Here is a 21,411-nt window from a genome sequence, read left to right on the forward strand (position 1 = left end):
TCTCTAGGATTTAATTGTGTCCCTCAGCACTGACTGTTCCAACTGTGTGTCCTGTGTCTGGCATTGCATTGCAGCTGCAGCCCCCTGCAGTGGGGCGGGAGGAGGGCACAGCATTCCCGGGGCAGCAGCCACAGAGGTTTAAGCAGTGAGGGACCCACGTGTGGCAGTGTTGGCAGGAAGTGTGAGTGGCGCTGGGAACACACTGCTGTTGCTGAAGTGTTTTTGTAGCAAAGGCTCTTGAGAGGAAATTGCATCTGATACTTTGTAGTGCTTCCTGAATCACTTCCAGCATCTTGTGATGTGTCTCCACAGGCAGCTCTTTATCCTTAGTCCACTCAGGCTGTGAGAGTGTCAAGGAAACCTGAACAGTTATCATAGAGCTGCGTCCGAGATGAGCAGTGACACAGATAGAGAGCAAGGCACGTGGCTGCTGTGCTCGGGGATGGTGTGGACTGGCAGCTCCCTGTGGGACAGTGCATCACCAGAGACACACAACAGGAACAGCCAGGGAGGGTCTGGACTGGAGTGATGTGCTGATGCCACTGGGAGAGAGGTGATGATAAAAACTAGCCTGAATTCACAAGGTCCTTACTTATTATGCTTTTGTACAGAAACTCCCCACACCTCCTTTTTCACTTGAAATACCAGATTCATTTCCTCCTAGCAATGCCAAAGACCCTTTTATCTTCAGTTCTGTGTAGATGGGGACTTAAGCTGCAGTGACAGTGCCTGTTGGCTGAAGCTCACTGGGACAAATGGCACCAGATAAGGCTCCTGGTTCTGGCCAGTGTGACAGTGTCAGTGCTGCCTGCTCACATCACACCCTGTCATGTCTTGGTGCATTGGGACCACACGCTGCTGGGGGCATGGTGTGGGGTTCAGCAGCTCTTTCCCTTGGCTCTCTGGTCAACTCACTGAGAAGAGTGAGTTTGGCTTTGCTGTGGCCTGCACTGCTGTTGGAGCCCTCCTTCCTCAGTGGGCCTGCGGAATGTCATTCCCTCGAAATGCTGAGCTGGGCACAGGGGATGGGAAGGACGTGTACAGCTGGTAAAACTCAGGTGTGTTACTGTGGGAGCATGGGTAGCAGTTCTGGAGAGACATAGTGAGATAACCACTTAAGACTGAACTGAAATCTCTGCTTCACACTTCAGTGATTAATTTTCAGTTTGGAACTTGACAGAGTAATTTAAGGGCTGAATTTAATTTTCAGTATAGTTTTTTTGAACAAAGATAATTTTTGCAAAGGAAATCTCCACATGTATGTCTTAAATTCTTCCCTGCACCATCATCTGGGTGCATTCAGCAAAGCTTTCTGCTGAAGGAGGGCAAGAGGTATCAGGCTGCTACCTGAAGAGGCTTTTTTGGATCCATTTTTTGGATCATATTTTTTTGCTTTATTTCTACCAGTGGATCTTGCTTTGCTTAATGGGAACTAGGAGCAGAGAAGGCTGTTTGGTCTCCATTAATCTTTGAGTGCCTACAGGCTAGTTCAGATTTCTCTCCCCCGTAAACTGGTTTACAGCAGCATCCCAAGCCCAGGTTATGCTGAGCACTGAGCAGGAGTGCTGGGGCCCACACCTGTGTGGCACTGAGGTGAGCATTGGCTGGGGACCACTCCCTTGGTTCAGGCTGTGTGCACATATTTTACGTGGGAGGGTGCTGGTCCCTGCACAGGCAAGGACAGTAAATCTGCTGTCGGAAGGGCTGCACATATGTAATGATAATAAATGAGAGCAGATTATTTCTGTTTTCCATTATTTTGTTGCCTTGAGGCAGGTGGACAGATTATAGAGGATAGAGAGTATATGTTTATCAGTCCTTTCCTGTCTCTCATCACCACTACCCACCCCCCAGTGACCCCATTTTCAGAGGGATAAAGCGAGCAGCCCAACCTCATTTCTCAAATCTGTTGTAAAGTCTGATTAGAGGAGCGGAAGAGCTCTGGTACGGGATGTGTGTGCAGCCTGCCAGGCTCTTGGCTCCACAGCCTTCCTGCCTGTTGCTGTACTGCAGGTTCTGTCTGGCCTCTGCTGGTGCCCCTGTCCCTGTTGGGAACCCTGCTCAGTAAGTCTGAGTCCTGTGGGAGTGCTTTGTCTCTCCACGGGTGTGCCGATGGGTGAAGGTGCCACAGTGCTGCCGGGGCACATCCCAGGCAGGATTCTCCTCCCGGGAGCCCGCAGCACAGGGGGACTGGGGAGGAGCTGTGTGACTGATGTGAGATTTGCTTTGAGCCTTGTTCTTGCAGAGAAGCCTGGTGGTGACTTCGGGGACAGTTGCTGGAGTGGGTGTGTGTGGGTGGCTGCCCCATGCCCAGGTGTTTTGGGAGGAGCAGGCTGGCTCTCCTGGCTGCAGCTGGTGCCTCCTTGGAGCAGCAGAATGGGCTGGCTTTTCTGTGGCAGCGGTGATTGCTGCTCAGGGAGGAACCCTGGCTCAGCTGCTGGGGTCAGCTACCCCCCAGATGCTGCCCCAGAGGCAATTACAGCTGAATGCAGGTGCTAGTGCCTGGCTCCCATTCTCCAAAGCCTGTGCCATGTTCCCCAGTGTGCAGTGAGAAGAGCTGGCTGGCCATTTGGGATGCATTATGGAGGTAAAAGTGGGATCAGAGAACTGGAGCAGAGAAAGTGTTCCTGATGTTGGGGAACAGCTTTCCCTACTAAATCCTGTGTGGGTTCCCGGAGGCTTTTCGAGTAGTAGGAGGAGACACCCTGAGGAAGGGGCATGTGTGGCTCAGCTGGAGGTGTCAGAGCAAACTTCAGCATTATAAAAGGTGTCTCCACAGCTGCAGGACAAGGACAAATCTGCAAAGAGCAGATTTTGGCTGCTGCTGAGCTTCCCATTTGTGTCCAAAAAAAACCCAGGTCTGAACAAACCCCTTGGGTGTGTTAGTGTCCTTCTGAGATGGTGTTTCTGGAAATTCAAGAGTAAATTAGATGGTTCCCTGGGCTCTCAGTGTGTATGCCCAGCAGTGCCAGCCTATTGCACCTGTGGCTGAGTCCCCCTGGTTTGGAGTTCACTCGTCCAGCAGCACCTGTCCTGTGCTGTGCTGCTCCAGTGTTGGTCGTTCTGGGACACCTTGGTTCCCTGTGTGCAGGGAAAGCTGCACCTGGCTGGCTGGGATGGCCATAGAAGATGGTATTTAGGATGAGCAAGTTGTGCATAGTGGATCCTTGATATGCAGTGGAGAAAATTCCATGGTGACTGTACTGTTCCAGTGCTTGAGATAGTGCTGATGTGGAATAATTTTGCATGATGATGATCAGATGTAGAGGCATTTGTGGTTTAGATGTCCTGACCCTGACTGAGTCCAGGAATTGTAGACCTAGATTAACACAGAGCATCTGCATCAAGGTTTTGGGAAATCTGTGACTTCACCAAAGCTGCAATGAGCGGGGCAGGGTGAGTAGGCACGAGAAGATTAAATTGCTGTTTTGATTCATCTTGAGCAAACAAGATTACACGAGGGGAGCAGTGTCAGACCCTGTGTTGCAGGGGTAGGGGTGATGGAATTGGCCTCGGCTCTGTGTTGGCGCAGACAGGGCCCGATGCTGGTGCTGTCCTGGCACCACTGTCCCTTCTGTCTGCAGAACATCGTGTCCAAGAATGCAATGCAGTACCGTGGGAACGCCCAGCACGATGCCCAGGAGTTCCTCCTTTGGCTCCTCGACAGAGTCCACGAGGATCTGAACAATGTGGTGAATTCCAGCAGCATGCCCCCGCTCAAGGTAAGGGATTCTGCTGGGAGCCAACGTGGGAGAGCAGCTCTAACTTTGCACACAGGCTTTCCTTTTAAAGTGGTTCTCCCCTTTGGCCTCTCAACTCCAATAGCTCAGATGGAACAAAAGCTGGGGTTAAAATACTGTTTGTTTCTGCCCTGGGAATATAACCAGCTGTTCCGCTAATTCCTGGTGAGTGTTCCCTGACATGTGTGAGTGGCCAGAGGCTTTGCAAGAGCTGGGAGGTGTTACCAGGGGGCTGCCGGGCCTCATCAGGTGTGAGCACCCTGGGCTGCCCTGCCTACCTCACCTTCCTGCATGCCCTCCCCTTGGAGGAGAGCACACTTGGTAGTTAAAAATCTTGTGACACTTTTAGGGTGGTTTTGGGCAAGGAGGGCACAAATTTGACTGGAGTCCTGAAGCACCTGCTTGGTCCCCCCCCCACCTGGGTGTGCCTCGAGAGTTTGTTCCTCTCTTTCAGCCGCCGCTGGAGGATGATGTGCTGCTTGAGGGCCCAGCCTTTCCCATCAGTAGCACTTTTGTGCAAGAACTCTTTCAAGCCCAGTACAGGTATGGTATTTTGTAAATGTGGAGGCAAAATTGCTTGTACTGGTGACCCCAGTATAATTCTAAACTGACACTAGCTCCCAGTACAGCTGTTTCTGAATTCCTGTGAAGGGACTCTGAACTAAGGCGTTGCTCCAGAGGAGAGAGAGAATTTCATTACTTCAGATTTAATATATTCTGTATAAATCTGCAGTATGTACCACTACACCTGCCCCAGTGCATCCGGAGAGCCAGTCAGTACTCAGTGGAGTGAAGCCTCAGGAGAGTCCAATGCTGTGAGGCTCATCCTGGCTATCAGAGGGAGGAGCCCACAGTAGGGTCTGGAGGTGCCTGGGAGTTGCAGATCTCTGGTGTGTGCAGAGTGCCTATTATCTGGCACTTGGGAATTCTGAGCTGAAGCTGTCACTGTCCCTTTGGGGTTCTCCCATGAGTTTCTCTACTTTCTGTGAAGTGAGCTTTCTAATTTCAGAGCCAATAGAAGAGAACAGCTGAATTGCCAGTGTTCCTGGATGGCTTGCATCTGTGCTGCTGTAAGAATTGTAATTGCTGGGCTTTCTCCCCAGTATTTGCCAAGTTTTCCTTTGCAAAGGAGAAACTTTAAGCCTGGTCGAAGACACAAAGCCAGTGTAAGATGCAGGTTAATTCTGAGTGCAAGAGAATTCTTGTCTGGAGTTTTTCCCCTCTGAGTAAGAGCTGTGTGCACCTCAGTGCTGACTCTCACCATCCCTGTCCCATCACTTCACCTCTCTCCAAAGACAAAACCTTCCAGGCCATCCACATTGGAGCTACTGTTGAATTATTAGTTTTGCAGTGATGTTTATTAAAAGCCACATTCAGGGACTGGAGTGAAATCTTTTCCTGGCATGCCCTATAATGAATATTTGAGACTAATTACTTTAAAAGGGTTTAGAAATTAGTAGAAAGGACAGCCAGATTGATGTGTGAAGGCTGTTATTTGGGATTTCATGGTTTATACATTCCTGATGAAGTGAGGTGTAACTCTGCCCTGTTATCCATGTTTGTCCCAGGTCCTCCCTGACGTGCCCTCATTGCCAGAAGCAAAGCAACACCTTTGACCCTTTCCTCTGCGTCTCGCTGCCGATCCCTCTGCCCCACACACGGTACGGAACCGTCCTGAACTTAACGTTGGCTGTTCCTCGTGCATGTAATGTTGTTTAATTTGCTACAGCAGGAAGAGAGATGTCAGCAAAATCGCTCTGGTAGATCTCTAAGAAAGATAGATGGGAAGATATGGGGCTTTAATTTTTTGCTTTGCAGGTAAATTGGAAAATTGAGCTTTTTGCAGGTTTCAGAAAGGGGAAAAGGATGAAAGACTTTTTGGGGTTTTTTTCAGTCTCACTGATTGCTTCAATTTCAAAGAGTGAAGTTAAAAGCTTTCCTGAAAAATGTTTTGCTTTTTTGAAAGACAGCTGTTGTAAATAAAGAAAAATGCTCCAGGGAGGGGAAAAAAATCCACATAAAAAGTTCAGAATGAAGATAAAGAGATGCACAGAAAAACTACCCGTTCTATAAACAAACTTCTTCACCTGGTGTTTTGGATGTAGAAAACTTGTGTTGCTTCCAGAAGCAATGGAACAGAGCGATGATAGGACAGATTAAACATTGCTCTGCCACATTTGCCTTGGAGATCCCTGCTTCACCACCGGGTGGAGGCTGAGTGGGCTCTCCAGGGAAGGTGTCTCCCCTTTTGTCTCCCCAGATAGTGCTGCTGGCTGCTGTTGGAGGCAGGATTGAGGGCTGGGAGGCAGCCTGTTCACAGCAGCAGCTAAGTGCCTTAAGGTGCTGCCTCAAACTGTCCCAAGCTGGATCCTTGCCAGAAAACTGATTGCTTTGTCATAGACAGTTTTGGTTTTAACTCTGTGGGGCTTTATTTGAGGTGTTCCTCTTGTGGGAGCGAGTAACACCAGGCCATGTAGTAAGAAAGGAGTCTGTAAATCAAACACACTTGTCTGGCTGTGGCTGAACACAACTGCAGTGGGAGGTGGATCCAGACAGCCAGGAGGGCCCTGAACCTGGCAGGCAGCCTGGCTGTGCCCAGGTTGGAGGTGCCCAGCCCCAGCAGTGCTCCTGTGCTCTCCGCAGGCCACTCTTCGTCACTGTGGTGTACCAGGGCAAGTGCTCGCACTGCATGCGCATTGGGGTGGCTGTGCCCATCTCTGGGACGGTGGCCAGGCTGAGGGAGGCTGTCTCCTCGGAAACCAAGATACCCACGGAGCAGGTAATGGGCTGGGCCGCTCATCCCTGCAGTGGGAGGGAGTGAGGGGGCTTTTGTCCCTTGTCACATATATAGGAATTGAAATTTGCTGCCTGTGGTTGAATGTGGGAAGCAGGGGAGTGGAAAATCTGGATCATGCTTTTCCCTGTGTGTTGGCTGCTTGAAACCCAGTGATATTGGAATAGCCCTCAGTGGAGTGTGCAGACCTGCCTGACCCCCTGGTGATCTGTGCATGCTGGTAGTGAGGGAACCATTGGGTGAGGAATTCCTCTGTAGGAGGAGCTTCAGGAAAGCTGTTGGATCCCACCTAAACTTCCCCATGTGTTGCCTTTCCCCCATCTTGCCTTTTATGGCTGTCCTTTTCCCTGTTCCCTGCAGCTGGCTAGTGCCAGGATGTTTTGAGGAATGCCATCCCTTAGCAGGAAAATCCCAGCTGAGAGATGGGGTGGCTCAGCTGGAGCAGGCACGGGTGGTTTGATGGGTTCTGATTGGCCTCTGCTGCCTGCAGATCGTGCTGACGGAGATGTACTACGACGGGTTCCATCGCTCCTTCTGCGACACCGACGACCTGGACACCATCCATGAGAGCGACTGCATTTTTGCCTTTGAGACCCCAGAGATCTTCAGGCCCGAGGGCATCCTCAGTCAGAGAGGTGAGTCGATAACTCCGCTTAATGCCCACCTCAGGTGACTAATGAGGGAGGCTTGTGTGGGAAAAGAATAAGAGTCCCACAAGCTGTTGATGTTCTGATGTATTGATTTCAGCTCTGACTTTGTCCAGGCTCGTTCCAGAAGATTTAATAGTGTTGTCAACTGGGAGGTTATCAAGCAGTTCTGTACACTCCTTTCTGCCTCTTCTCAGGGCTGATGCTGCAGGCTAGACTGGCTTAATGTGAAAATTCTTGTCAGGCTTAATTTAAAGACCTTCTAGGGACCAGATGAAGCCACTGAAATTGTGTTACTTAAAATCAGATTTCCAGTGATGAATAAACAGTCTCAGGAATGAACAAATACTTTCTCTTTCCAAGCTCAAACCCCTTGGCCTCTCTGCATCTCCCCTCAGTGAAAGGGAATCATGACATCCTGGGAGATGGAGCGTAATCAAAGGCAAATTTTATTCTTGAAAGTAACAAGTAACAAGTTGGATTCCTGGCGCTTTAGTTTTTCTTGCAGGCAGTAAAAGCTGTGAGTGGTTGTACGAACTGCTGTGAAAAATCAGGTAAGGGAGCATTTGCATATAATGTCCTTCTGTAAAGAAATAGTTACTGTGAAAGGTAATCGCTCTTTGAAGCCTTCATACAAGTGATGAAAATGCTTCTGATTCTCTGCTCCTCTGCACTCTAAGGGAGGTTTCTTGAGGGCAGCATCAGGGCACTAAAGGCAAATGACATAATAAAACATTTCCTTTCTCCTAATTTTTCAGGAATACATGTGAACAATAACCTGAATAACTTGAAATGTGGCACTGAGCACTCCCGAACAATAGCTTACTCTCAAGGAATGGTGAAGTCTGGAAAACTGGAACAGTCCTCTACTAAACCAGCAGCAAATGACAAGATTGTTTTGCTGGTGTGTAACAGAGCGTGCACTGGACAGCAGAGCAAAAGGTGACTGGCAGCAGATGTTTGGAGTTACTCTTCTGGCTGCTTCTTAAATTGGCCTGGGTTTTACTCTCCTATAGTGCAGACAGCAAGTGAAGGAGCAGCAGCTTGCATCCCAGCTCACATCAGGTGCTAAAGAACATGCTGATTAAAAAGCATTAATGGATGGAGCAAAATATTTCTAATTTTGGTGAACTTCAAATAGTGCAGTGTTAGTGGAAAGTGGCAAATGCAGCCTGGCTGGGAGGACACACCACCCTCTGTAGAGCTGCCTGGCTTGAGAGCAGCACATTTGACCAAACCCTGTGATGGGTGGCAATTTTAAACTGGAGTCAAAATAGGGATGGGGTGAAGTGAGAAACAGCCATGGCAAAGGCATTTGTATCATCTGCAGCCTGGGAACTGCCTCTGCCACTGAAGCTTCACAGGAAGCTCTCCGAGGCAGGTCACAAAGCTCTGCAGCCTGAAGCAGCCGCTGGGGCACAGAGTGGGGCTACAGCCCCTCTGAAGGGCCCTCTGTGGGGGCAGCCCTAACTGCATTGCCTCAAAGATAAGCCCCTCTCCTCTGGAGACAAATTTCTAAATGCTCTGTTTGGGGGGCTGTGCTGAGCTCCATAGGTGCTGAGACGAGGGGAGGGGGAGAGTGGCATTGGCAGAGTTTGGGGATCTGATTGCTGAACAGGATAATCTTTTAATTGCTCCCTCAAATGCTGCTTCTTCCCATAGGTTTGGCTTGCCCTTTGTGTTGCATTTGGAAAAAACAATTGCTTGGGATATTCTGCAGAAAGAAATTCTGGAGAAGATGCAGTATTTCCTGCGGCCTGCAGCCTGCTTGCAGGTGAGGCAAATGTCCTCTGTGGTCACCGCAGAGGAGCCGTTGGGTGTGCAGCCTCCATTGCTGCCCCTCACCCACTGTCAGCTCCTTGGCATAGGGATATTTAGACCTTGTACTTTTGCTTTTTCATGTCAAACACATGTTCTAGGGTCAGCCAGAGCCAAAAGCAGTTTGCACGTGGGCACGTTGGGTTGAAGCCCCTGAGGTGGCCACTGCTTTCTCTGTTGCAGGTTTGCCCGTTCAGCTTGCGAGTGGTCAGTGTCGTGGGCATAACGTACTTGCTACCTCAGGAGGAGCGACCCCTCTGCCACCCAACAGTGGAAAGGTGAGCTGGCCCTCGGGTCTTGGGTCCTTCCCAGGAGTGGAGAGAGGTTTGTCAGCTGGAAACTCGATGTGTAGCTGTGCAGAAAGGGACAGTCCTGGTGTGGATGTGTGGAATGGACTACAGAGGCTGGAGGAGCAGGGAAACAGTGCAGGAAGCTGTGTCAGAATAGCTCAGTTGTGTGACATGCCATCTGGAGTCTGTCCTCCTCAGAAATGGAGAACAGAATGAAAATATTACTCCCTCCATTTTTAATTTTTTTTTTGTGCCTGTTATTCTTTAGAAATGTTGGTAGATGCCTGTTCTGTAACAGGTGTACAGTACCTTGCAGAACTTGCTTACTTGGGTGAATGCATTTGCCAGTTTTGCCATGGGTTTTGCTGTATGAATTCCTTTTACTGCTTTGCAAACTTGAGCTGTGGGAGTGGAGGAAGGATGAAGGGCTCATGGAGGGAAACTATATGCACATAGAAGGTAATTTAGGCTTCAGATGGAAAGATGGTCTGACTCCTGTCTGCTCCTCTCTGCAGGGCATTGAAGTCATGTGGACAGGGGGGAACCGCTCATGTGAAATTAGTGGTAGAATGGGACAAAGAAACTAAAGATTAGTAAGTATAAAGTAAAAAGCCTTTAAGTGTGTTCACCTCACGAGCACTGCTTGCAGCTTGCTTATGTGAATTGTGCACCCTTTGGCAAACAGACCCCTCAAACTCCAGCTGTGCCCAGACCCTGTCTGCAGGGACAGCCTGGGGAGTGGGTGGTAAATGTGGTGTCTCCCTGATGCAGCTTGTTTGTGAATACGGAAGAGGAGTATATTCCAGACTCTGAAAGTGTCCGCCAGCAGAGAGAGCTTCATCATCAACCTCAGATCTGCACTTTATCTCAGTGTTTCCAACTGTACACCAAAGAGGAGCAGGTAGGGACAGACTGTGTAGCACAAGACTACTTACCTGTGCTGCTAATGGAGTTCCTCTCTTACTGCTTCTTTCACAGGTGAGGGATGAGTTGTTTGACAGCTTTAAAGCTCTGTGGCTGTTGAGTTCTCTGAGCACTGGGCTGTAGAGGGAAGTGCATGTCGCCTTTGTGTCTTTGGAAGGACACTCTGCAGTGTGTAACTGTGCCATTCAGACTAGGAAGGACGAGGATTTCTAGGGAGCAGTGAAGTGTCAGAGATGATATCCAAAGTACACCTTTCTTTCTGTTCTGATTCTTTCTTTGTTGCTGGTTTTCTTGTGAGAATACTCTTTCTCAGGCTGCTAAGCCTGCCTGCTTTTTGCCTTGGTTTTTCCTTCTTCCCCACTTCAAAGGGACCGGTGTTTATAAGGTGCAAACAGCTCCTCTGCCCAGCAGCACTGGCTGAATTCTGTCTCCTGTTCGAGGCACATGTGTATCTGCTTGTCACTGGTTTGAAAAACGTCATTGGGAACCCTGCTTTTCCAGTGAGCTTGATAAAGGCTGGAGAGGAATGAGGCAGAGGGATCAGTGTCTGCATTGGGCCCTGGGACAGCAGAGGAACAGTGGTGTGGTGAAAGCTGCCTTGGAATTTGAAAACCAATACCCACTCCTACCTCTTCCTTGTAGCTTGCCCCAGATGACGCATGGCGGTGCCCACACTGCAAGCAGCTGCAGCAGGGTAGCATCACACTGAGCCTCTGGACCTTACCTGATGTTCTCATCATACATCTCAAAAGGTTTAGACAGGTAAGGATGCCTGCAGTGTTGCTGGAGGACTGCTGCAAATCCAGGGATTGACCTGAGTAGACCCCCCCTCTTCAGAAGCAGCTGTTTTGCCCTACACGTTCCTCTCCTGGGTTTTGTTTTCCCAGCTGTGGTGGCCTTGGGCCACTGCAGCTTATGCTGTTCTCTGCACGCAGGAAGGAGACCGAAGGATGAAACTTCAGAACATGGTTAAATTCCCCCTGAGTGGCTTGGACATGACTCCTCATGTTGTGAAACGCAGCCAGAGCAGCTGGAGCCTGCCATCGCACTGGTCACCGTGGAGGAGACCTTATGGCCTTGGGAGGGATCCTGAGGACTATATCTATGACCTGTATGCTGTCTGCAACCACCATGGCACCATGCAAGGGGGACACTATACAGGCAAGTGTCCTGCAATGTTGTCTGTGGTGGAGCCTTTCACAGAGAAACCAGTTCTATTTATGGAGTCAGAAGCCCTTGTGGCATTCTCGCCTGATGGAGGCAGAATGCCACAAGTAACAGAAGGTGAAGTGAATGGAGCCACCTCAAATGGTGTTGTTCTGTTCTGAGCAGTAATGTTGGACAAAGTCCTGAAATGTGAGATGTTTATTGTGTTCTGGCAGCCTCAGGCTCCCATCTTGCTAGTCAAACTGGAAGATGATGCATGAATAAATCTGTTCCTTTCATTCTCCTCTGAGTCCATCATAGCAAATAAGGTCATGTTAACTATCATACAGCAAACCTGAGAGTAGTAGGAGTGAAGAAAGTCTCACAGTAATATATTATCTCTCAGCATATTGCAAGAACTCTGTTGATGGCCAGTGGTACTGCTTCGATGACAGTGAAGTTCAGCAGCTTTCTGAAAGCGAAGTCTGCAAGCAGACAGCTTACATCCTGTTCTACCAGCGACGCACAGCGATCCCCTCGTGGTCTGCCAACAGCTCGGTGGCAGGTAGGCCCTGCTGGCACTGTCCAGGGGTGGCTGTAAGTTGTCTTCCACAGGTAGTTTGTCTTTCTGAGGAGTTTTCCGCCCAGCTCTGCTTAAGCCCCCGCTCTGTCCCCCAGAGCCCAGCAAGCCTTGTCCAAGTCTGTGGATGTGCTTAGAGGCCATGAGAACCTCCCACCTTTTCTGCTAAGGCAGTTGTGGCAGGGAGGCTGTGGAGATGGGGTAACTCCCCTTCGCCCCAGCCATGGCTCTGCTCAGAGCTGCCCTTGTCAAAACCAGGACATTAAACGTGACTGGCTCCTTCCCTGCGGCAGTACTGTCGGCCCCAGGGAGGCACCAGTAGCGCACATGTTCATGGAATCCAGGGTGAGCTGGGGGCAGGTGCACACTTGGTGACCTGCCTTTGGAAAGGAAGGAATTTTTGTGGTGGTGTGGTGGCAAGCTCAAGCACTGCCTGTATGCTGGTATTCACAGCACACTGGGACAAGTTGCAGTTATGCCTTTCTCTTCTGACCATAAATGATCCATAAGAGTAAAGCCCCATTCCCTTGGCGGTGTCTGGATGCTGTGGCCGTGCTGGCCAGCTCCAGGCTCCGGGGGTGTGCCGAAGGCAGAGCAGTGTGGTACGTAGCTGAGTGCCGTGCCCGGTCCTTGCAGGCTCCACGAGCTCGTCGCTGTGCGAGCACTGGGTCAGCCGGCTCCCTGGCAGCAAACAGCCCAGCATCGCCTCGGCCGCCTCCTCGCGCCGCACCTCCCTCGCCTCGCTCTCGGAATCCGTGGAGCTCACTGGGGAACGGAGTGAAGATGATGGTTTGTATCAGTGGAGGGGGGTGGGAAACTGGGCCACAGCAAGATCCCTACTAAAATAGCTGCAAAATCTGTGGTTAAAAGGGACAGTTGCTCCCAGCAGCTGGGGGAGGGAGGTGCTGGGTTGATAGGAGCACGGGTGAGATTCTCTCTGGTATGAAAGGATGGAGGAGAGCAGGGCAGGAACCTTTCAAAGAAGGCAAATGCTATCAATGAAACCTCTCAATCAAGAAGTTCTTGTGTTTGTGTTTTCTCTGGGTGTCACTGCAGCACCTTGGCAGGGAGGCTGACACAGTGCTACAGCTTAGCAAAGGCACTAATTGGCCGCTGCTGTGCTGCTGGCTGCTGCCAGGGAGTGGGGAAAATTCAAATTCACTTGTTGCAAGTAACTCTTCAATTCCTGGCTTTTCCTGGCTCCTCCACACAGTGCCTTGTAGTTTCTGAGAATGTGGAGCTTCACAGGTCAGCTAGGGCATTTGGAAGCGTGTGGACATGTCCCTGCAGCAGCACTGTAACAGCTGTCAGATCTGACCATGGAAGTCACACTTCTAAAATGCTTTGTTATATTTTGAGTTTGTAAATACAAATACCTCACTTGATCTAGAGGTAGGAATCCTTCTTTGCCTTTCACATGATGCTCTGGGAAATATTCTTTAATACAGAATCATAATCCTAGCTGGTGAACCCCTTCCCAGTTTCAAGGACTTCCAAGGTGCAAACCCTGTGTTTGATGAGAAGAATCTGGGTTTTCAGTTACAGGCTTCAGAGAGTTACTATTGGGTGACCACTGGCAAATAACAGTTGTTGGATTTCTTACTCAGCTTTTGTCCAAAAATCTGTGCCTGCAGCAGGCATGGAGAGAGACATAGTGTGGTGTGGGTGGGCTGTCTGGCTCTCGTAGGGAAATATGGATGGGTGGGATAAAGCAGCTGCAGGCTTGGCTTTCACATTAAGACCATTGCTTGCTTTCTCTGCAGGAGGATTTTCAACTCGGCCATTTGTAAGGAGTGTCCAGCGTCAGAGCTTGTCATCCAGATCCTCTGTCACCAGCCCACTGGCAGTGAGTGAAAACGGTGTCAGGCCCTCGTGGTCACTCTCTGCAAAACTCCAGTTCCGCTCCAACTCCCCGTCACGCTTCTCTGGAGATTCCCCAGTGCACACCTCTGCTTCCACGCTGGAGAAGATCGGGGAGGCTGCTGATGACAAAGTCTCCACTTCGTGTTTTGGCAGCTTGAGGAATCTCTCCAGTAGCTACTTGGAGCCTTGTGACAGCGGCCGGCGAGAGCACAGGACGGCTCGCAGAGCCCCTTTGGCTGTCATGGAAGGGGCATTCAGGGAAGAGTCTGTTGTAAGGACATCTAGCTCAGACCTTTCAGATGGGTGTGGTAAAAGCTCTGTACAGCCAGAGAGGAATCACCCTGCTCTGGATCCTTTTGATAACAACAATCAAATCGCCTTTGTTGACCAGAGTGATTCTGTGGACAGCTCCCCGGTGAAGGAGGTGAAAGCCCCTGGTGGGACGGGGCTGGCTGCAGAGAAGGCACGTGACACCCCTAAGAAGGGTCACAGCTCCAAGGGACCTTCTGAGCCGGACAGAAGTTTGAGGAAGGGAAGGACAGTTTTGTCTACCCAAGAGACCAAAGTCTCTCACTCTTCTCCTCCACCGAAGAGTTCCCAGAAAGTTTCCCGGTCTAGAAGTAAGACAGACTCTTCTAGGGCCAGTGGGCGACATGGGTCTCCTGCTCCTGCTCAGGCTAGGAAGGATCACAGCGTGAAGCCACTGGAGGCATCTGTCCCATCGGCACAACAGAAGCAAAAGTCAGGTTCTTCTCCGTCCTCCACAGCTGCCAAGAAAACCCCATCAGGCTCATTGACTAAGGGCTCCTCCACTGGGAAGAGCCGGACTTCCGACCGCAGCCTCAGCAGGGAGGGCTCCAAGATAAGTCTGGGGTCGGATAAAACAAGCGTTACCAGCAGCTCAAGAACGAGCTCCCCGCGGATCAGCCACTCCAGGAGCGACAGCAGGGCCGTGGACAGCAAGCACGTGCGGAGCTCCTCCATGGCCAACCTGCGGTCTCCAAATGTTGGGGCGCGTTCTGGTTTGAAGAGGGACAGCAAGTCAGAAGAGAAGGGGTTGTCTTTCTTTAAATCAGCCTTAAGGCAGAAGGAGACCCGGAGGTCAGCAGACCTGGGGAAGACAACAATGCTCTCAAAAAAGACAGGGAGTGTCAGTTCCAAGTCAAGCAGTAAAAACATGCTGGAGGACAAACCAGAGAAAGGTGGTGTCCCACCAGCCTCCCAAACCAATGCCAACATTACTGCAAAAGAAAAACTTGTCTCAAAGGATGCCACACCCAACAAACATTCTCTGCTATCCAGTCACAAGTCCAAGTCTTCCCAGCTAGATCCTGGAGTCCAGTCTCCTCCTTCCAGTGGCAAGCAGTCTGCTGACAAGCCGCTGAAAAAATTACCTTCCAGCATGCAGGTGTCTGTACAGCCTTCTCTGGAACCTCAGTGAAATGCTGCAATCCAGGTGTCTTTTCTTCTGCTGAAAAGCTAATTTATTCTGAGCTCTTGGTTTTTTTTGTTCATGTGCCTAATGTATGTTTTGAGGAGAAGTTAACTGCAAGTTGTTAAAGCGCCTTTTGATTCTGCCATCAAACCAAATAGCCACAGGCAGCCAGCACTGGTGCAAGTAGCCTAGCTGGAGTCATTGTTGAACGTGAATGCAGCTGTCCCATAGCACTTGTACAGGAGTCTCTGTTGAAAGTGCAACAACTTTCTACAGATTCGAGGGTTGGAATCTGACCCCTGGTTGTACTGACACTTGTGTGCTTTGTAGAGCCGTGAACTGATACTCCTTTGGTCTTGCTCCGAGTGGGCTGTGTCCACGCTGGTGTATGGCCTTGTTCCGAGCTGTGGAGGATGCGAAGGAATCTGGAGAGACTGCCGCTTCTTTCTGCTCTCAACCCTCTCTCCCTGCTCCCCTCCATTTTCAAGCTTTCTAAAGGGCAATATTTCAACACTAATGTTGTTTCTCAGGTATATACTCAGCCAGTATAGGAGGGACTAGCATTAGTGACGGACAGAAAGGTACCTGTGTGTCCGTGTGTGTGCGTGTCTGTGTAATAGATTTAATTTTTACATTCCAACAGAAGGAAGTTTGTGTTTTTTCCATGAAATGTAATGTGCATTTTTTGTTGCTAGGTTTATTAAGAGTTTTGCTCTGTCCATACCTAAGGCAACCTCTGCCTTGTCCTCTAACTATTTTCTTCTGAAACACTCTACTAAGTGACAGAAGAAATCCCTGGGCAGCAGCTGGTGGCCAGCTTGTACGTGTGGAGGTGCTGTGGAAGCAGTGCCATAGGAGAATTGTGTCCACACATCTGGATGGCCGTGATACTCTCAGGACCCTCCTGTTTAAACTCCTGGGAAGCATTTCCTAATGTGCTCAGACCCTTATCATAGTGTTGTGATTAAGCCTCCATTATCTCCAGAGGTGATGTTTAGATCAAGTGTGGTCCTGCCCTCTCTGAGCATGCTTTGACAGGCCCCTTTGTAGGGATTGGAAGGGCCATACCCAAACCTCTGGAGCAGTTTTCCTGTTCTCCAGGGTGCTGTATGTTCCTCCCTCTGGCATGCTTGTCACCTCCCTGCAGGTCTGGCTGCCACGTGTCCCTCAGCAGAATGGTCCCCTTCTTGTTCGGACGACAGCCTCCATCAGGGTCAAAACACTACATCTACTTCGTTTACATGCCCTTCTTACAGAGGAGATTCCTCAAGTTCTGTAAGATTCCTTCTAAGGTGGATTCCTCAAGTTCTTTTGCATACATGTGGTGTAATCTTTTTGTTTTAAATTCCACGGTTTGTATTGATGTGCTGCGTATCGCTCATGTCAGCAGCAGTCTGTTGTGTGGGTCGCGACGTGCTGGGCAGCGTGCTGGGCAGCGTGCTGGGCACGCCTTGTTCTGAGCCAGGTCTGTTCCTGTCGTGCAGTCCGATGGCGGAGCTTCTCCGGGTGTAGCTTGGGGCCAGGCAGTGTGCTCTGTGCTGTCAGTGTAACGAAATGGCCTGTGCCGCCTCCTCCCTTGCTGAGGTGCTGCTGGCCCTGCAGGCAGCCTTGCCCCCAGGTCTGCTGGGCACTTTGCTGCTCTGTGATCACTTCTCTGCTCACCACACACTTGCAGCGAGCCTGGGAGACAAGGGCTTGGGGGTAGCTGGCATCTCAGAGTGTGTGTGAGACTGAACTGGGGGTGCCACAGAGCTGGGGTCGGTTGTGAGGGTGAGCCCAGCTGCACTGTCACCCTTGCCGTGTCCCAGTGATGTCCCACTGCATCCTGGCAGTGCCTGCAGCCTGCACGTGTAACGCCGTGCTGGGTGCTGTGCCCTGACAGTTCTAACCCCATCGTCACTGTCCCCTCAGTGCATTCCTTCTCCCAGGTGTTTCAGCCTCATTTATTGCAGCAACAAGAAGCAAAGATTGCATTGCTTGCTTCTGAAATGTATGACTTGGATTATTCTTGGATTATTTTCTGTTATATCCAGCAGAGCAGATAAGACTTGCTTCATGTTGTAGTACTTAAATTACTCCCTGAAATGTTGATGTTGAAGTATTTGTTTAAGGTTTTATCTGTATTAAGGTCTTACACTGTCTTGGCTCTTCTCTTGTAACAACTCTTGTAGCAAGAATGTAATTCTGGTGGCTTATGCTGACTCGGGTTGGGATTTTTTAGTAGACAGAACTAGTTTCTGTGCTTTTTACCATGGACATTTGTGAAAGGTTATTTTTATCAACTGACATTTTCTTTTCATGCCATCGCTCACTGAAGGAGTTTGAACTGGAAGCTGCTGTGTGGGTTTTGAGGTGGTTTTGCTCCTGTGCTGCATGCCTGGGCTGAAGGGAATTCAAAGCCATGTCCAAACTGGCATTTTCACTGAATGCCAGTTCAATGTTTGTATCCGGGGCAAGAGAATGGTCCTTGGAGCTCCCATTTGGACAGAAGGGGAACGGAGGCCCGGGTGTTCCAGCAGCTGATAAAAGCAGTTGAACCTCTGCAATCCCATGAGATGTAATCATGCTCTCTTTCCCCATAATTCTTGATGGGAATTGCTGCCAACTCCAGCACTATCTGTTCTTTGTATCCTGCCAAACTGGATTTCTCTGTCCCTCTAGAACAGCAGCTCTGGTGCACAGGCTCCTTACTCTGCGGTGGAGCACGAGTGGGCAGGAGGGGCTGCACTGTCAGTGCCCTTGTCTCGGAGAGAGTGGGATGCTGCTCCTCTGTGATGGGTTTTCTGCTCAGGAGGGCTTGACTTGCTGTGTCCTCAGGCGAAACAGTTTGACTTACAAGGGTGCACTGGAGTGTTCGTGAAACATAAGGCAGGCACTGGGCAAAATGTGCAAGGTGTGCACCTGTGGTCCCTGGGAAGCTCAGTCCGTGTTCCATGGTCTTTTTGTAACAGAGCACTTGGGAATGCAGCCACTTTTCACTCTGCACCTCTGCTTGTTGGTGTCACAGATCTTTGGTAGTAAATAAGCTTCCTTGCACGGGAGGGGGTTGAAGGGTGTGGGTCCAGGAAACACTGTTCACTGTGAGTGTCAATCCAAGCCTTGTTGCTGTTACAGTCAAGGCTCCATGAGTGATGTAAGGTAAATGTTTCTGAAACTAAATGTAGGTTATTGCAGGCCCTAATTCAAGGGATTTGGGGAAATGCCACATCAGTCTTCTCTCCTTGCTTTAAACCAGATTTTGCTTGGCCCTTTCAGGTATAGGAATTCTTGTCCATGTGTATCGTTGTCCAGCTGTCAGCATGTGGCATGGTACCAGGGAACGCTCCAGACAGACATCTGCCAAGTCCTAGATGCCAACACCACAACCATGCCTGGCTGGGGTGGTGGGGTCTGGGACACCTGTGCTGAGAACCTGGGAGCAAAGGTGTACAGGGCAGCCTCACACGGGTGGGGAACACATGGGAAGAGGGAGGTTCAGCAGTGTCCCTGCTGCCAAACAGCTGGGTGAGCTCTAAGGCAGAACAGGCTTCCGGGCATCGTGTTTTCAGTCAGTTTTGGGTTGGACTCACCTGTGCCTGTGTGTGTGACTTGTGTTTCACCCCACGTCCCTAGTCTGCCACTTGCTCCTGCTCCTGCAATTGGCCCTCTGGGCACAGGAGAGCAGCGCCTTCATTCCAGTGCTCAAGTCCTACTGGAGTCACCTAGAGACTTTTTTTTACCCTTTTTGGGCTGTGTCTTTTGGATAGTGTTTAGTAGTATTCAAGTTACAAGCACATTTTCAATGACATGTATTAAAGAGGCACCTTTTATTTGTATTAATCACATTTGATAGACAATTTGGTGCCTGCAGTTCTCTGTAACTTGTAAGTGTCTCACTTTGGGTGTATAAATTGTTAACCCTTTCAGACTTATCAAATATGGCTTAATAAAAACAAGATGCTTAGGATAGAAAGCTAGCAGCTTAATTGCACTTCTCCCACTGCAAGTGCCCTCATCCGCCGTCGCTGCAGGGGTTTGCTTTCCGAAGCCAAAACTTGAGCATGACTAACCATTTTTCTTGGTGCCAGGCAGCTTGCATGGCCCTGCTGTCCCCAATGCATGTCCCTACTAACTATGCAAGCCTCTAGCCCAGCCGTGGCTGTGCTCAGCATTGGAACCGCCCCGTAGGCTCCGGAGCACCGCTTGGAGTCTGTGCCGCTGCCTGGTGGTGCAGCTGCTGCTGGCACACAGGAGCATGTCCCTGGGTTCCTGCTTCCTTTGCACATCTTTGACTCTTTCCTTTGCAGGATTCTGCATTACTGACAAGGCTGGAGCATAGCGTAAGGTCAGAGGGATCGGAGCGGGGAAACAAGAACAACTGATTTCTGTTTTGTGTTGTTTTTTCTTTTCTTAGCAGAGCAGTCCCAGTCAGGGTTCTGTGTGTAGCCTGCCATTCCATGGGCTGTAGGCACACTCAGTGCTGTCAGGGGGGGCAGGCAGCTGTGCTGTCAGGGGGGCAGGCAGCTGTGCGGGCACTCACAGAGCTGCTGTCGAGTGTCCGTGCGAGGGGAGTGGCTCCCAGTTGTTGGTACTGCTCTCTGGGCTCTGCCTGTCTTCCCAGGAGAGCCCCAGCTGCCCATGGGGGTGACTAGGCTTCCCTTTGTGCTCCAGAACCCCGTGGTGGTGGTTTTGAGCCATGTCCTGTTGGACGGCGGGTCCCACCGGGGTGGCTGCACTGCGTGGCTGGGGCAGCCCGTGAGGGCTTCTTGGTCCTTGGCCCCATGGGCCTGGTGCCCTCCCCTCGGTCAGCCAGCACAGAGGGGATTTGGAAATGACATTCCAAATAATTGTACTGTTGGTTTGGTTTGTTTTTTTGGTTTTTTTTTTGTGTTTTTTTTGTATCTTTGTCATTTGCATACTAATCCAAAAGAATTTGGCAGTATCTGATGTTACTTGTGGAGGGAACTGAAATTTAGTTTTAATCTGTGGTGAGATGAAAGTCCTACATGTTTTTCTCAACAAAAGCACCATAAAGCAGTTAGGAGCTTTATTTTGTAAAAGAAAAGCACCTGATGACTTGTACAATGTCTGTTAGGTCTAAAGGCTTAGGGACTCTTCTATTTTTATAAAGGCGATAGCACTCAATTTATCTGCAAATAAGACACAGATTAAAACTAAGTGTAACTGGCTCACTCGGCCCTACAGCACATGCACGCTGGCCTCAGGCTCGTGTGGCATTTGTGAGTGCAATAAACCCCTTTGGAGGTGCTCTATTGCCTTGGGTAGGGTGACACAAGGGAATCCAGGCCACAAGTGGTTCCATTATTGTCCTGTGGCCTTCCAGGTATGAATTTGTACAGATCTCACCACCTGTGCCTCACCATTGGTTAAAATTGAATTTTAAGTCCTGTTGCAAATGCAGTTTCTCGTCTGGACACAGTGTCAGATTTTACACTGGAATATCTACAGTTCTCAAACTGCATGTCACATCACTGTACCTGGTACAGGGACGTGGGGTTTGCCCACACCTTTGATATTCTCCTCTGTATTTTAATGTTTTTGACCTGTACAGTAATTGGAAAGCAGATTGTCTTTACTTGGGGTTGAACATTGTACCATAAATTTTAAATTATTTGAGGACAAGTGCATGAGACTGTGTCAATGCCTTTTATTATTTATTTGTATGTTTTATTATTCAAGGTGTATGCACTTTTAATATGCAGAATTTATATTTTTATGTTAAAAATCGTTTTCTTTCAGAAAGAAGAGTTTGAATATGAGGAATTGGAATTAAGTGCAAAAAGGGGAATATGTAATAAAATACAATAAATTTATTACTAGGCATCCTGCCTGAGTGAGCGTTTTTCCAGGCTGCAGGCTCCAGCCTTGCCGTGTTTCCGCTCGTGGGATGCTCTTCCCTGCCTTGCTCCGGGCACGGGATGGGGGCACAGGCTTGGAAACCTTCCCCCTGTGCCCTGATCAGGGCTCCTTTGGGGAAACCCAGAGGCCTGGTTTTGGGCACAGACCTGTGTGCTGGGGCAGGAGAGACACGGGCTCCTCCCTTCCCCCACATTGTCCCTGATGCTTCTCTCTCCACAGACCATCAGCCCAGGCCCTGCGGCGCTCGGCCACGGTCCCGGAGCGGGTGCGGGACCTGCACCAGGGCCTTTGTGCTGGTGAGTTTGGTCCAGGAGC

The 21,411-nt window shown here is 50.0% G+C and overlaps 1 protein-coding gene across 15 annotated transcripts in view; it reads left to right on the top strand.

Moving 5' to 3' along the window:
- The window catches only part of USP31 (ubiquitin specific peptidase 31), a 30,600-nt gene that overhangs the window by 7,726 nt on the left and 1,463 nt on the right, over window positions 1-21,411 (top strand). For 2 of the 15 annotated variants that reach the window (XM_064673511.1, XM_064673518.1), the window contains exons 2-17: window positions 3,585-3,722; window positions 4,195-4,283; window positions 5,309-5,401; window positions 6,384-6,519; window positions 7,025-7,169; window positions 7,940-8,123; window positions 8,844-8,955; window positions 9,183-9,277; window positions 9,805-9,882; window positions 10,061-10,190; window positions 10,856-10,975; window positions 11,149-11,374; window positions 11,766-11,924; window positions 12,576-12,728; window positions 13,703-15,767; window positions 21,316-21,392. In XM_064673511.1, the coding sequence (XP_064529581.1) occupies window positions 3,585-3,722; window positions 4,195-4,283; window positions 5,309-5,401; window positions 6,384-6,519; window positions 7,025-7,169; window positions 7,940-8,123; window positions 8,844-8,955; window positions 9,183-9,277; window positions 9,805-9,882; window positions 10,061-10,190; window positions 10,856-10,975; window positions 11,149-11,374; window positions 11,766-11,924; window positions 12,576-12,728; window positions 13,703-15,243 (3,399 nt within the window). In that variant the 3' untranslated portion in view covers window positions 15,244-15,767; window positions 21,316-21,392. Of the gene's footprint in view, window positions 1-3,584; window positions 3,723-4,194; window positions 4,284-5,308; window positions 5,402-6,383; window positions 6,520-7,024; window positions 7,170-7,939; window positions 8,124-8,843; window positions 8,956-9,182; window positions 9,278-9,804; window positions 9,883-10,060; window positions 10,191-10,855; window positions 10,976-11,148; window positions 11,375-11,765; window positions 11,925-12,575; window positions 12,729-13,702; window positions 21,393-21,411 lie in introns of all 15 variants that reach the window. The other 13 variants (XM_064673506.1, XM_064673507.1, XM_064673512.1 and 10 more) reach the window with 12 other exon arrangements.

The sequence above is a fragment of the Pseudopipra pipra genome, chromosome 16 (genome assembly GCF_036250125.1).
Source record: "Pseudopipra pipra isolate bDixPip1 chromosome 16, bDixPip1.hap1, whole genome shotgun sequence".
NCBI lineage: Eukaryota > Metazoa > Chordata > Aves > Passeriformes > Pipridae > Pseudopipra > Pseudopipra pipra.